The sequence below is a fragment of the Bicyclus anynana genome, chromosome 27, assembly GCF_947172395.1.
Source record: "Bicyclus anynana chromosome 27, ilBicAnyn1.1, whole genome shotgun sequence".
NCBI lineage: Eukaryota > Metazoa > Arthropoda > Insecta > Lepidoptera > Nymphalidae > Bicyclus > Bicyclus anynana.
Window position 1 is genome coordinate 127,303 of NC_069109.1, and position 14,632 is coordinate 141,934.

At 39.7% G+C, this 14,632-nt stretch overlaps 1 protein-coding gene across 2 annotated transcripts; it reads left to right on the forward strand.

Annotated features, from left to right (window-relative positions):
• Positions 1-268: 268 nt before the first annotated feature.
• On the forward strand, positions 269-13,632 carry LOC112049368 (gastrula zinc finger protein XlCGF57.1). Of its 2 annotated transcripts, XM_052890133.1 has the most exons (5): positions 269-518; positions 6,395-6,527; positions 7,169-7,710; positions 9,999-10,119; positions 12,109-13,632. In XM_052890133.1, the coding sequence occupies exons 3-5, from the start codon at positions 7,560-7,562 to the stop codon at positions 13,283-13,285; spliced, it is 1,449 nt and encodes a 482-aa protein (XP_052746093.1). In that variant the 5' UTR covers positions 269-518; positions 6,395-6,527; positions 7,169-7,559; the 3' UTR covers positions 13,286-13,632. The 2 variants fall into 2 exon arrangements, with proteins under 2 accessions (XP_052746093.1, XP_023942993.2); XM_024087225.2 differs by lacking the exon at positions 6,395-6,527.
• The last annotated feature ends 1,000 nt before the right edge of the window (positions 13,633-14,632 follow it).

Sequence of the window (14,632 nt, forward strand, 5' to 3'; positions counted from 1 at the left end):
TATTGGATGTAACGTCCATGATAGATCTAACTAAATTCGTAAAATCGTAGTTATAGGATTTTAAAATAAAGAAGTGCTCTCTGTCAGCTGTCTGTGACAGTTAGCCGTCTGTGATTTGTGCGTAGTCTGTGACCACATAGTACTTTTTTTACATGTTGTCTGTGACTTTAGATGTCAATCTTCATTTGTGGTCTGTGATGTTAATATGTCATCTGTGCTGTGCTGTGCATAATCGTGGTCAAAGAGTTAATTAATATATAATCTGTGGTCTGTGCTATTGATGAAAAAATGAAAAATGAAAATGAAAAATCAAGAAAATTCAATGTTTTTTTTTGTAAATATTAAATTAAAAATCAATTAGAATTAGTTAATTAATAGCAACTTTGTCAACCGCTGCAAGTTTATTAGATAACTAAAATTATCACACAAGCTGCTCGTTCAGGCAATAAGTGCGTCGCTTTATTTGGTGAAATATTATAAGTGAATGCCTTTGGTTGTTACGGACTTACAAAACAAAGGTTTGTTATTTTTACTTTAATATACTCTGACATTGAAAAGGGGAATGCCCATCCCCGGCCCTGGCCTACCCTACCCTCACCATCAGGCAGTTTACTTATATCTAAAAAAACTATTTAATAATAATGAAATCATTACTTTATCAAATACAGTTTGCTACAACGTTTTATGACATTTTTAATTCATCCTAAATTTGTCCACAACGGGGACAAGCTAAGATCGTTGAGTATACAGCTTGAATTACGATATTTTTTAAAGACAAAACTGATGATTTTTTTGTTTGTTTTCTTGTATGTTAGGCTTGTTGATAACAGAAAAAAATAACACAGTATCAGTTTTTTTTTTTCGCTCACGGGTAACCTTGGTTGACGCACGTGTAAGTGAGATTTCGGTGATTTTTCGGCGCTTTTTTGTGTTTTTACACAGTCTAAATATTTGATATTTAAGATATTACTAACTCTTTTGGTGGTGGTAAATTATTATAGTTTATTGTAGCTATAATTTTAAAAATTGAAGGATGGACATAGATCCGCCTCCAAAGCCCCCAGACCCGGGTCCATCCCGTAAACGACACGGAGAGGATGCAGAAGTCCCATCCTCCAAAAAACCCAATGACTCCCAATCCATTCCTTCCATACAAAATGTATATGTTCACCCATCATTTTCCGACGGCCCCAAATCATACTCATTAGATGACAAAGGTCCGTTCATTGTCCAAGTGTCACGTGATGTAGTTGACCCATCGTCTGGTGCCTCTTTAAGAGCCATAACTTTTGGCCAATTTCTGCACAAAAATAAAATAGACTCAATTGTTAAAGGTGGCATTAAAAATGTAGGGCGTAACAAAATTATTGTTGAATTTTGCTCGGCACAGAGTGCCAACTCATTTTTGACTAACCCAATATTAACACTATGTAAATACAAAGCAATTATCCCGACATACAACATTTCCAGGATGGGTCTGGTTAAAGGTGTACCAATAGAATGGACGATGGACGAATTTGTAGAGTCTATTGAGCTCCCTACTGGTTGTGGAATCGTTCTCAAGGCCAGAAGATTAAATAGGAAAACCACCAGTGAGGGTGTAACCACATGGGTGCCGACCCAGACTGTTGTAGTAACTTTCAGAGGGCAGATGCTCCCTGAAAGACTCTACTCCTACTACTCCTCTCTCCGTGTCGAAGTGTACAAATTTCCCACGATACAGTGCCAAAACTGTTGTCGGTTTGGCCACATTAAACTGGCTTGCAGATCCAAAGCGAGATGCTACAGATGTGCTCAACCCCATTCAGGTGATTCATGCCCTGTTACACAGGCTGAATCTACTTGTTTATATTGTTCTGGCAAACACTTTGCCACAGACAAGGACTGCCCTGAATTCTCTCGTCAGCAGTCCATAAAACTGGTAATGTCACAAAATAATATATCTTACATGGAAGCAGCATCTCAGTTCCCCCCTGTGCGTACCTCGTATGCAGAGGTAACAAAAGAAATGCCTTCCTCTTCCCCTAGGACTCCCTCCAGATCTCAACATCCCTCAACAACTTCATATCGCCAGACAATATTCCGCTCCCCTCGACCCCGTGCACCTCTGGGGAAAGGGTATGACAAAAGAGCTCATCAGAATATTGTTGGTGAATGTTCCTCATCCCAACCAAATGGTTGCGCTCTCAACAATAATAATGTTGATGTCCCTTCTCAGGGTCGAATTTTAGAAATATTATCAGAATTTTTAGTCAATATTATAGCTCCTTGTAGCGAAATCCCCCTACCGCCCAACGTTGCCCATAACTTATCCCAACTTTTCAAAATTCTCAATAATGGACCCAATAACCCTACTTCAATGGAACTGTAGAAGCCTACGTTCCAAAAAACACGAATTAATTTCCATCATAAATCTGCACAAACCTGTCATTGTTGCCGTCTCGGAAACATGGCTGATTCCAGGTTCTCGTATTCGGGTTCCAGGTTTCTCCTGCTTGCGGGACGACAGGGATGACGGTTGTGCTGGTAGTGCCATCCTTCTGAGGCACTCCCTTCCTTATTCCCAAATTCCTCTCCCTCCGCACAGCCAACAGTTTAATGCTGTGGCTGTTCGTTCTTTAGATATTTCTTTTGTGTCTCTGTATATTCCTCACCCTTCTTCTTCTGTTTTTCCTGAAATCCAATCTATCCTATCTTCTCTTCCCAGTCCGGTCATAGTCATGGGTGACTTCAACACTCACCACACTATGTGGGGGTGTCATGCCACTGATGGGTTTGGTCCTCTACTTATAGATATACTGGACGATGTTAACCTTTGCATCCTCAATGATGGTTCTCCTACACGTCGAGTATATCCTGGTCAAAATCCAAAATCTGCAGTGGACCTTTCCCTCTGCTCCTCAAACCTGGCTTCCCAAATGAACTGGAGGGTGCTGCCGTCCACCCATGGCAGTGACCATTTTCCTATCATAATCTCATTAAATAATAGATCCCTTCCCATCCCCAACTATGACCCTCTTTTAAAATATAAACTTAAAAAAGCCAATTGGGCAGCATATGCCCAATCGGTTGACTGCACGATTGATTCCCTGCCAAGTCTTGAGGTGGATGAAAATACTTTGATTTGTTATGAATCTTTTCTAAATTGTCTTAAACGTTCGGCTGATTCACATATCCCAAGAAAACATCCTCCCAAAAAACACATGCTTTCACCTCCCTGGTGGGATGATGAATGCAGTGATTTATTTAGGGAAAGAACCTCTGCAGAGGAGGCATACTCGTCTTGTATGTCCCTAAGAAATTTTTTAGTCTACCAAAAACTCGATGCTAAAGCCAAAAGGGTTGTATCAAAAAAGAAAAAGTTAGGCTGGATGGGTTTCTGTGAATCCCTTAGTCCTCGTTCTCCTTCCTCTATTGTTTGGACAAATATTAGAAGATTCCGCCGTTCCCTTAACCATGTTGACCGAACTTCTAATAATCCCTCTGATTGGCTTGACAACTTTGCAAACAAACTGGCTCCACCCTCTGTCCCCAATGAGGACTTATTTCTGACTTCTACGCCAGCTCCAACCTCTGATGAAATGGATGCCCCCTTTTCACTCTCTGAGCTTCAAGTGGCTCTCAGTGGTCTAAAAGATACAACACCAGGGGAAGATGGCGTGCCTTACTCTTTCCTAACTAATCTAAATGACAAAGCTAAATCCTATTTTCTTAATATTATTAATAATTGTTTTGAATCTGGCTCTATCCCTGATTCCTGGAAATCCCAAATTGTCATTCCCTTACTCAAACCCGGTAAAGATCCTCTAAATTCAAATTCCTACAGACCCATAGCTTTGTCATCTACATTAGCTAAGGTGACAGAACACCTGCTTAAAAATAGATTGGAGTGGATAGTGGAAAGCAGAAATATTCTACCCTCTTCGCAGTTTGGATTTCGGAAGGGTATGAGTACTACAGACAGCCTCAGCATATTGACAACAGACATCCGTTTAGCCTTTACAAAAGGAGAGTACCTAGTGGGTGTCTTCCTTGATATTGCTTCTGCCTATGATAATGTCCTTCTTCCGGTACTCAGGCATAAACTGCTCAAGCTGAGTATTCCTCCGAGGATGGTACATCTCATATGTAATCTGCTATTTGGCAGATCCATTCTGGTTAAACACCAGTCTTCCTCTCTTCCCCCCCGGCTAGTCTGGAAAGGTCTTCCTCAAGGCTCTGTTCTCAGCCCTCTGCTATATAGCATATATACTCATGATTTGGAATTGTCTGTTAACAGTTTTTGTAACATTTTGCAATATGCTGACGATATAGTCCTCTATTACAGCTCAGGCAGTATAGAAGAAGTATCCTGTCGATTAAATTCTGCTTTGTATTATCTAAACCAGTGGCTGTCTGACCATGGTCTGTCTCTTTCAGTAGACAAATGTCAGGCAGTGAAATTTACCCGGAAAAGATCCCTCCCTGACTTCCAAATTTGTATTGAGGATCAACCAATCAACCTTAAAGATAATGTCAAATTCCTGGGCATTTATTTAGATAATCGACTGAACGGATTGGCTCATTGTGAATATGTGGTTAAAAAATGTGAAAAGGGCATTAATGTTTTAAGGGCAGTTGCCGGGGTCTGGTGGGGTGCTCACCCATATTCACTTAAATTATTATACAATGCCCTAGTTAGAAGTCATATGGATTACTGTTTGTTTGTTATGGATCCTTTTAACAAAGCAGGTAGCGAAAAATTAAATAAAATTCAATTTAAATGCCTTAGAATTATTCTAGGAGCAATGAAATCTTCCCCCACTAATGCCTTGCAGGTAGAATGTGTTGATCCTCCTCTATCTATCCGTCGCCAATATCTTTGTGACCGGTATGTTAGCAAAGTGTTACAGTTATCATCACATCCTCTTTGGGCCAAATTAACTCAATTGTCCCGCACTCCCCACTGTCGTTACTCCTCTTCCTATTTGCTAGATAGCTTCTTGAAATTTAATAGCCTCCCTCATCCTATATCAAAATTCCAATGTAACCCACTTTTTTCCACCTCATATAAAGCTCTATTATATAACCCTCCTATCATCACAGATCTTGGCCTAGTTAAAGGAGCCCCAGATACTAGCATTAAATTTCAAGCCATTATTAATCAAAATTGGTCAAATCATCTGCATATTTATACTGATGCATCAAAGTTATCCCCAGATGGATGCGTTGGTGCTGCCTGCTGGGTTCCCAGGTATAAGATAATATTGAAATTCAAATGTCCTCCCGAGTCTTCTGTGTTCACAGGAGAAGCCACTGCTATATTGGAAGCAGTCCTGTTTGCACAGTCCCATAACATTCAACAGACGGTTATTTTTACAGACTCTTTAAGTTGTTTATTGTCCATTAAAGAAAACCCATTCAAAAGCAAATCAAGATTTCACATTATCTTAAAGATCAGGCAAGCTCTGCTGTCAAGTTATCAAAGAGGATTATCCATCTTGCTTGTTTGGATCCCAAGTCACTCCGGAATCCCTGGAAATGAGACTGCTGATTCATGTGCAAAAGCTGCTGTGCTAACTGGCTCCCTTGAACATTTTGAAAATTCTTCACAAGACTTGACTGCCCTTGCAAAAACTTATCTGGATAGATCCTGGGAGTCCTTCTGGAATGAATCAAAATTGGTGAAAGGCAAACATTATTCATCTATCCAGCCAAATATACCAAGACGTCCCTGGTTTTTCTTTCAAAAAATGACTGAACGTTGGGTTCTAACAACTATTTCCCGTTTGCGTCTTGGTCACTCATGTACACCTGTGCATCTAAACAAGCTCCGGATTAGGGATAACTCTATCTGTGAGTGTGGTTTGGATGAAGGCACTGTCACTCATCTCCTTTTTAACTGTCCCAGACTTCTTCATCCTCTCTATGACGTTCTTCCCCCAAAAGTCCCTCGTCCTTTAAGTGTTAAATGTTTGTTAATGTTTGTGTTTAGTCCATATTGTAGATTTTTATGTAAATATGTAGGATGTAATAAGATCAAATTGTAATATTGTTTATATATTTTGTTTATTAATATGTGTTATTTGTGTTGTTTTAGGTTAAGAACTAACAAAATAATATCATTTAATATTAACTATTTAGTAGATTCTCAAAATTAAATTTGTCAGCCTTCACCGAACAATCTCCATCGTGCCTCCTCCATCTACTCGACACTGGCGAGATAAACAGTGCCCAGTTGGCACAAATGAAAGCCATAAAGAAGAATTGAATTGAACACAGTATCAAATGTTAGCCAGGTGTAGTTTATTATGTTTGTATCAAACAAAATAATCTTGTCTTGAAATAAGACTTACAGGCATCGCTTTTTTGCTCATACCGTAGGTGTGTGACTGTTGGTCGACCCCCCCACTAGGTGGACCGAAGACATCAAGCAGATCGCAGGAAACCGCTTGATGCTTGCGGCTCGAGACCATTAAGCTTGGAGGTCCATGCAAGAGGCCTATGTCCAGTGCGGGACATCCATTGGCTGATAATGATGATGACAGGTGTGTTAGCCAATTCTGTAGTTTGGACGGAGGCACCATGGTGGCTTTGGTAGATAGCTGATGCCAAGGTTCCAGATCTTCAACTGTCTCTAAAGCATATTTTTGCAGTATAACCTTATTTATGCCCTATCGTCGGTCACTTTGCTTTATTATAGATATTTAAATGTTTTTAGCGAAAAGTTGCCACAAAGCTTAAAAACATGATTCCTCATTATATTATTTTTTTTATGCAATATAGGCTTGTGTTCGACTACAATTAAGCCTATAAGTATTAATGTGGCCTAAGTTAGAGCACGCTTACCTAGAAGATGCCTATTCACTCTTAATAATACATAGATGCAATGGCTCAACAGTAAGAGTGGTCGAACTTAACACAGAGGAGTGGTGGTTTGATCCTCGTCCCATTGGACTACTGTCACACCCACTCCTAATACACTCTTTCCCAATTAGTTGGAGGAGAATGGTAATATTGGTCATATTTAAAAAGATATGGCAAATTTTCTTTTAAAAAAAAAAATACATAGTAATTATCATAAAAATTGTTGAATAATTGGCTAACAAACTATCACACAACTCAGTCTATTCTTTTTTCTGTTCTTTGTATTCTACTATTTCATGGAATTTTACATCCTGTATTGCAGGTGAATTTTATATGTGGCAAATGACGAGATAGTGGCAACAATGAAGAGATGACTAACACCAAACATGATAATAGATCATCTATGAGAATCAGTGCATGCACTTCACAGATGCTACAGCGCACTGTCTACCCTTAAGATTCAGTATGAATCTGTATTGTATAAGGAAATACTCTTTTTCTACAAGTACATGGTCCCTACCATAAAAACCTTGTAAATAAATAAATGCACAAATAGGTAGAAAGTATTGGAATGACTCACACAACCTGCCAACGCACATTGGTGTTGTATACAAACAATAAATCCTTGTAACAGCTACAGGGAACTGCTGAAGTAGGCTGAGAGCAGGAAGATTATGTCAACAGCAAATATATAAATTAATTTGAACTGAATCATGGAAAATCAAGAACTAGAAAACTCTTTCATAGCAAGCAATTTGTATGTGAGTATGGAACATGCCGAGCAAATGGAAACTGTAAGCGCCGGCTGCACTCTGGACGAGAACTACATAGAGTCGTGTGAAACTTATGACGACTCAAGCAATGGTATGTTTTATAATTAACTATACTCGCATTACAGCCTTTCTTGACGAGTACTGTTTACCAACAAAGAAATCAGAAATGAACTAGCGGACGCTCGCGACTTCGTCTGCGTGAAACTCGATGTAAACTTTCAACTACCTCTACCCTACCCCTACCCTACCCTTAGGGGTATAAAAAATAGATGTTGGCCTAGTCTCATAGATACTGGATAAGCACAAAAAATTTCATCAAAATCGGTCAAGACGTTTTGGAGGAGTATGGCAACGAAAACTGTGACACGAGAATTGTATATATTAGATATATAAATCATATCTAAGTGTTCTGAGCTTATTTATCATATCGATTTTCAATAATCTAAGAACAAGTTAATTATAATTATTATGAGGTGTGAAATGACTAGTGATTTTTACCCTTATATTTAACTAGCGGACGCCCGCGACTTCGTCCGCGTAAAAATCGATGTCAACTTTCAACCCCTATTTCACATTCTATTTTGCAAGTTTTATAACTTATACCTAATAAATAGTCCACTTATCATTTTACATTTACAAATGTACCTAGAAAAATTAAGGATTTTCCGTACAAACTTTCTAGGTGAAGTAGGGGACTTCACCCATTTCTGATTTTGTTTTCGCGACAAAAAGTATTCTATTATCCTTCTACGTATTATGGTCTCAAATCGTCTTAAGTATCATTTGAATTCTGTAGTTTCAGAGTGATGCCCGGTCAAAAAAAGGCAAACAGACAGACAAAAAATAGAAAATAGGCTTCAGTATCGATCTCCTACCTCTACCATACTCCTACCCTACCCGTACCCTAACTGTATCCTACCCCTACCCTACCCGTAACCTACCCTACCCGTAATCTTCCCTTTCCCTACCCCTAGGATAGGGGTAGGCCCTACCCCTACCCTACCCCTAACCTAGGCATACACTCCCCTACCCTGCCCTACCCCTACCCTACCTTTACCCCTACCCCCCTTACACAACCCCTACCCTACCTGTACCCTACCCTACCCTAACCTATACCTTCCCTACCTTATCCCTACCCTTAGCAAAATCGGTCCAGCCCTATGAACGTGGTGCGATGACAAAGGAAAATAGAGACTTCTATGCTAAAATTATAATCTTTGGATCTACTGGACCGATTTGAAAGATTGTTTTACCAATAGAAAGCTACGTTATTTGCGAGTGTCATAGGCTATGTTTGATTCCCATATTCACACAGGAACGGGAACTACGTAATTGAAAGCGCGGGGCGTCATGTAGCGAAATTTCTGCGTCTTTTAGAAATTTTGTATTATCTCCGAAACGATTTAACTAATTAACATACTATAAAGGGCAAATCTTATCTCCATAATATCCTTGTGATTATTAAATAATTTATTTTGATAAGGATTTAAGTTAAGTAGCATAAATAATGACGCAAACCTAAGTATATAAAATTTATAATTTTTAAAACACTAAAGGTACTATATCTGCTAATATATAGAAGATAGATATATGGTGTCGCGGACTTTTTTGTAGAACTTTTAAAGATACATAAAGCCTCCATACATTAATTTCAATTTTACACAATGGTTAAGGCAGCGCATGCGAATAAGTCTGCCTAAGAGGATTTTCGGTCCGACCTGTATGACAAAAACTGTGATAACTCGGCTAATATATATGATACCAATATAAAATATAGCCTATAGCACTCCCCGATAGTGTAGCATTCTACTGGAGAAAGAATTTTTAAAATCGGACCAGTAGTTCCGAAGATTACCCCATTTAAAAAATGTGACAAACTTACAAACTTTACCTCTTTATAATATTAGTATAGATTTGTTTGTTGGTAAGCAGTACTCATCAAAAAAGGCTGTAGTATCGCCCTACCATTTTACCCACATAGTTCCTGTTCCTGTGAGAATGTAAAGATAAAACTACTACTGACGTCGCGCGGTTTCGCCCGCGTGGTTCCCGTTCCCGTAGGAATATGGAGATAATGTATATCCTATAGCCTTCCTCGATAAATAGGCTATCTAACACTGAAAGAATTTTTCAGTTCGGATTACAAGTAACCTATCCAAAATAACCCATGAAGGATTACTGAATCGCTCCCCCTCTCTAACTCCCACCGTTCACGAAAACAAGCCGCGCCACTCTCAGACTTATTTCCTACAATATAAATAGTGCAGAGTCTGCCAATATGCTTTGAGCGAGCGTGGTGGACTAAGGTCTGGCCTCTCATTCTGAGAGGAGACTCGTGCTCAACAGTGAGCCGAGGTCATTAATGCTGATGTATTGCAGGCAAGAAGTACTACTCGTGCCCGCGGTGCCGCTACCGCTGCCCCAAGCGGAGCAACTTCGTCCTGCACGTGCGCACGCACACCGGGGAGAAGCCCTTCGCCTGCTCCGCGTGCGACTACAGGTGGATATCATAGTTTCACCCGCGTGGTTCTCGTTCCCGTAGGAATACGGGGATAATATATAGCCGATAGCCTTCCTCGATACATGGGCTATCTAACACTGAAAGAATTTTTCAAATCGGACCAGTAGTTCCTGAATTTAGCGCGTTCAATCAACCAAACAAACTCTTCAACTTTATAATATTAATTCCGTCCGATCTTAACCTACGCTAGTGTAGTGTTCGCCCACCGTCCCAAAGCGACCCTTAGGCCGCTTCAAACCCTACAGAATCGTTTTCTGCGTCAAATCACGGGCGCGCCGTGGTTTTTACGCAATAATGACCTCCATAGAGATCTAGAATTACCGACAATAGCTAAGTACATGAAACAGCTCTCTCAAAACTATTTTGACAGAGCTGCCATCCATCCCAACCAACTAGTGGTTGAGGCCTGCAATTACACTCCCAACCTAAACGCTAACTGCAAGCAGAGGCGTCCCAAGAACGTCCTTTACGATCCAGACGATGACATAACAACCGACAATGCTTCCCAGGCAACACAATCACAAGCTACACAGCGTCTTCGCCGGCGAAGACGAGGTCCCCGACATCTAACGTCACCCGGACGTGGGTTTTCTAACTCACGATCTTGGGGGCGTCCGGACTGATTCACTCAGGTCACGGTTACCTCCTCCAGAGTGGCCTTCTAAGCCGAGGTCCGAGTCTCATAGGAGACGCCCTTAGAGAGCCGTTCCGTCCTCTATCTTTCTTTCAGCCTTCGGGTCACATCAGGCGATGCTTCTGCGCTCGCCCAACCCCCCCGGTGACGCCGTAGTGGTTCCGCAGGGAGCTATCGGCACCTACTCAGACAGAAAAAAAAAAAAAAATATAATATTAATATGGATTTACAAGTTGGCCCTTAACTACAATCTCATCTGATGGTGAGTGATGATGGAATCTAAGATGGAAGCAGGCTAACTTTTTTTTTTTTTTATTAAATACACATACATATATTAACAAGAACTAAAATAACAGAGGTATTATTTGTAAATCTACTTATAGGTAATCACAACATGCTTCTTTCAACTATTACTAATTTAACAAATTAAAGATAGAACAAAACCAAGGAAAAAATAACTTGTTAGGAGGACGATGAAAATTCACACCAATTTTGTTTTCTACATGACATCGTACCTAAACGCTAAAGCCACAGCCAAAGCCTCCCACCGGCCAAGACCTTTAGAGATAGTAGACGTCCACTAAGAATGGTTATAGCGACAGGAGGAAGCATAAGGACAGACGAAGCCGCGTGCGTTCTGTAATCGTTTATACAGGGTGCTCAAGAGTATTTCCCATAACTCCAAGGTTGACGAGTCCAATTATTGAAGCCGAACTGCTTAAGAATTTTTTATTTTAATTAAAAAAAAAAACTTTCTATGTTTTCATACAAAGTAATTCAAATAATTCCGACTATCCATGAAACACTCGCATTTATCTATCCTTGCATTTTATACTGTCGATATCAATAAGATATTGCAACTGGTACTTTACACTTCATTAGTAAGCTGCTTCATGATATTAATCAATTAATAAGTATGTCTACGTCATAATATAAGGATGCAATATAAGGGACACAATTTAAGATTAATTAAGATTCATTTTTGAACACACTTTCCTTAGACATTTTCATTTATTTTTCCTAAAAGAATATATATAACTAGAGTAATGGGAAACTAGCGGACGCCCGCGACTTCGTCCGCGTGGAATTCAGTTTTTCACAAATCCCGCGGGAACCATGTACTTTCGGGATGAAAAATAGCCTATGTGGTAATCCAGAGTAAAATCTATTTTCATTCCAAATTTCAGCCAAATCGCTTCAATAACCGCAGCGTAAAGGAGGAACAAACATACACACACAAACTTTCGCCTTTATAATATTAGTGTGATACTTCCGAGCACCCTGTATATCTCTACATTTTATAAGTCTATACAATGTGATCTCTGTATGTGCAGATGTCTCAGCAAGTCTCGTCTGGCGCGACACATGAACTCTCACACTGGCACCAAGCCCTTCGCGTGCCTGCACTGCCACTTCAAGTGTACGCTCAAGAACAATCTCATCGTGCACATGAGAGCCCACACTGGGGAAAAGCCGTTTTCCTGCACCGAATGTGAATACAAATGTACACAGAGCAGCACTCTCGTCACACACATGAGATCCCATACTGGTGAACGACCATATGTGTGTACCATTTGTGATTATAAGAGTTCGTATAGAAGCCATTTGATCGGACACATGAGGATTCATTCTGGGGAGAAGCCGTTTAAATGTGACACATGCGACTACACATGTGCACAGCGCAGCGCGCTCACCGTGCACATGCTTCTGCACAGCGATGAGAAGAAATACACGTGCACTTACTGCGGATATAAATGTAAACGCAAGTCAGAGATCAACACACACATAAGAAGTCACACTGGCGAAAAGCCGTACATGTGCAAGATATGTAACTTATCTTGTACGAGGAGTAACACTTTGGCCAATCATATGAGAACTCATTCTGCTGATAAGCCGTTCAGCTGTGAACACTGCGATTACAAATGTATACAAAGAGGGAGTTTGGTCAATCATATGAGGATACACACGGGGGAAAAACCCTATCAGTGTAGTGTGTGTGTGTTCAAATGTGCCCGAGCGTTTAATTTAGTCACACACATGAGAAAGCACACTGGTGAGAAACCATACAAATGCAGCATATGTGATTATAGAAGTGCGGCGAAGGCTCGTTTGAACAGACACATGAAGATTCACACAAAATCTGATTGCAGCGATAAACCTAAGAAAAGTAAAACAGTGAATCGTGCCAAATTGGACAGTAGTGTAGTGAACAAACACATGAGAACCCACAGTGCAGGCCGAACCGATTTGGATGAAACCGATCAGAAATACATTTGCAATGTGTGTAACACTAAATGTCCAGATGCCTACAGCTTGAATCAACACATGAGTACTCACGAAGCCCCGCCCGAGCCGCAGTTTATTGCCATCAAACAGGAGTTTGATGCATCAGAAGTGGGATACGATGACTGCGATGCTCTGAGCGTGCCGGTGGCAGTCAAGCGCGAGCAGGACTCGGACATGTTGAGTGTAGAACTGACTCCAGTGATAACTATTGACACATGTCGGTAAGACTGTGGCATATATGAAATCTTGCGACAGCCACAGAACGCTAAAGCTAAAGCTAACGCTTAAGCAATAGAAGGACCAAGGGGGCCCGCGTATGCTCATATATGCAGACGTACGCATATGTGTTAGTATTGTAAGAAAATAAACATTAATAACTGTCACATAGTCAACAGTTAGTATCAATGCACTGTTGCCTTGCAATAAAAAAGTTAAATACTAACTAAAGTTGTCTGGTAGATATTACTTTAAGCTATAAGACCGCCTTTGCACATACTTGTTTTCTATGTTTTCTTTGTTATTGTTTTTGTTTTGTGCAATAAAGTATAAATAAATAAATAAAGTTTACTGTATATGAGCTCTATTAAAGTTATATTTTTCGAAAAACAAAAGATCACTAACAATAAATGGGACTTTTTTGAAAACCTTTCTTTGTCAAAAAAAAATAACAACCAGCTGTAAAGAATAAACGACTTTAATCTCTAACTTAAGGCAATTCAAATCTTTTTTCATACACTGCAAGTATTATCATGTGTGTGGCGATCACGGAATAATGCATTCGCTTGATTTTTTTCAAGAAGAATACAATTCCAGAGGCAGGTAGCGCATGCTCACGCCCCCCCCCCCTCCGTTCCCCCATAGACGCCTATGTCTCTACCCTACCCTACCCTACCTCTACCCTACCCTACCCTACCTCTACCCTATCAAATCCTTCAAGTTGTATCAAACTGCACACGGTGTGCAAAGATTATGTTTGCACACCGTGTGCAGTTTGTTGTTTATTATAGGAGTACATCACAAACAAACAACACAACATGAGTTTTACATAAATTGAGAAAGATAATATGTCATAAATAGTCATAAACATTATAAAATAAAACATTTTTTCAATTACTGCATTTTATTTTAAAACACTCAAATCGGCTGAGAATTGAAAAAGTTTGTCAAAAACATAGTTATAATAATATTGTTTATCTAAAAATGCGCATACTATGTGTGATAACACTTCTATATCACTTTGTATATAATAATGCAAGTATCAATCTGAGTTATTCCAATATTAGTTGAGTACGAACAATTTTTGGATTTACCGCGCAAAAACTACTGACTAAAATACTAAAGTAGTCTGTACGTCCTTTAATCATACGTAGTATCCAAAAAAGTACTCTGTGGTAGTATCTATTAATCTGTGCAGATTGGGCTCAAAAAGGCTAGAACCCAGAGCCGTAAAGCTTATTATTTAAAAAAAACTGTGCAGATAAGTGCATAGATTATATTACTACTTTTTTGTGGGATCCATAATATCTCTCAATCTGTGGTGGAATCCAAATAAAATCATGAACTGTATCACTG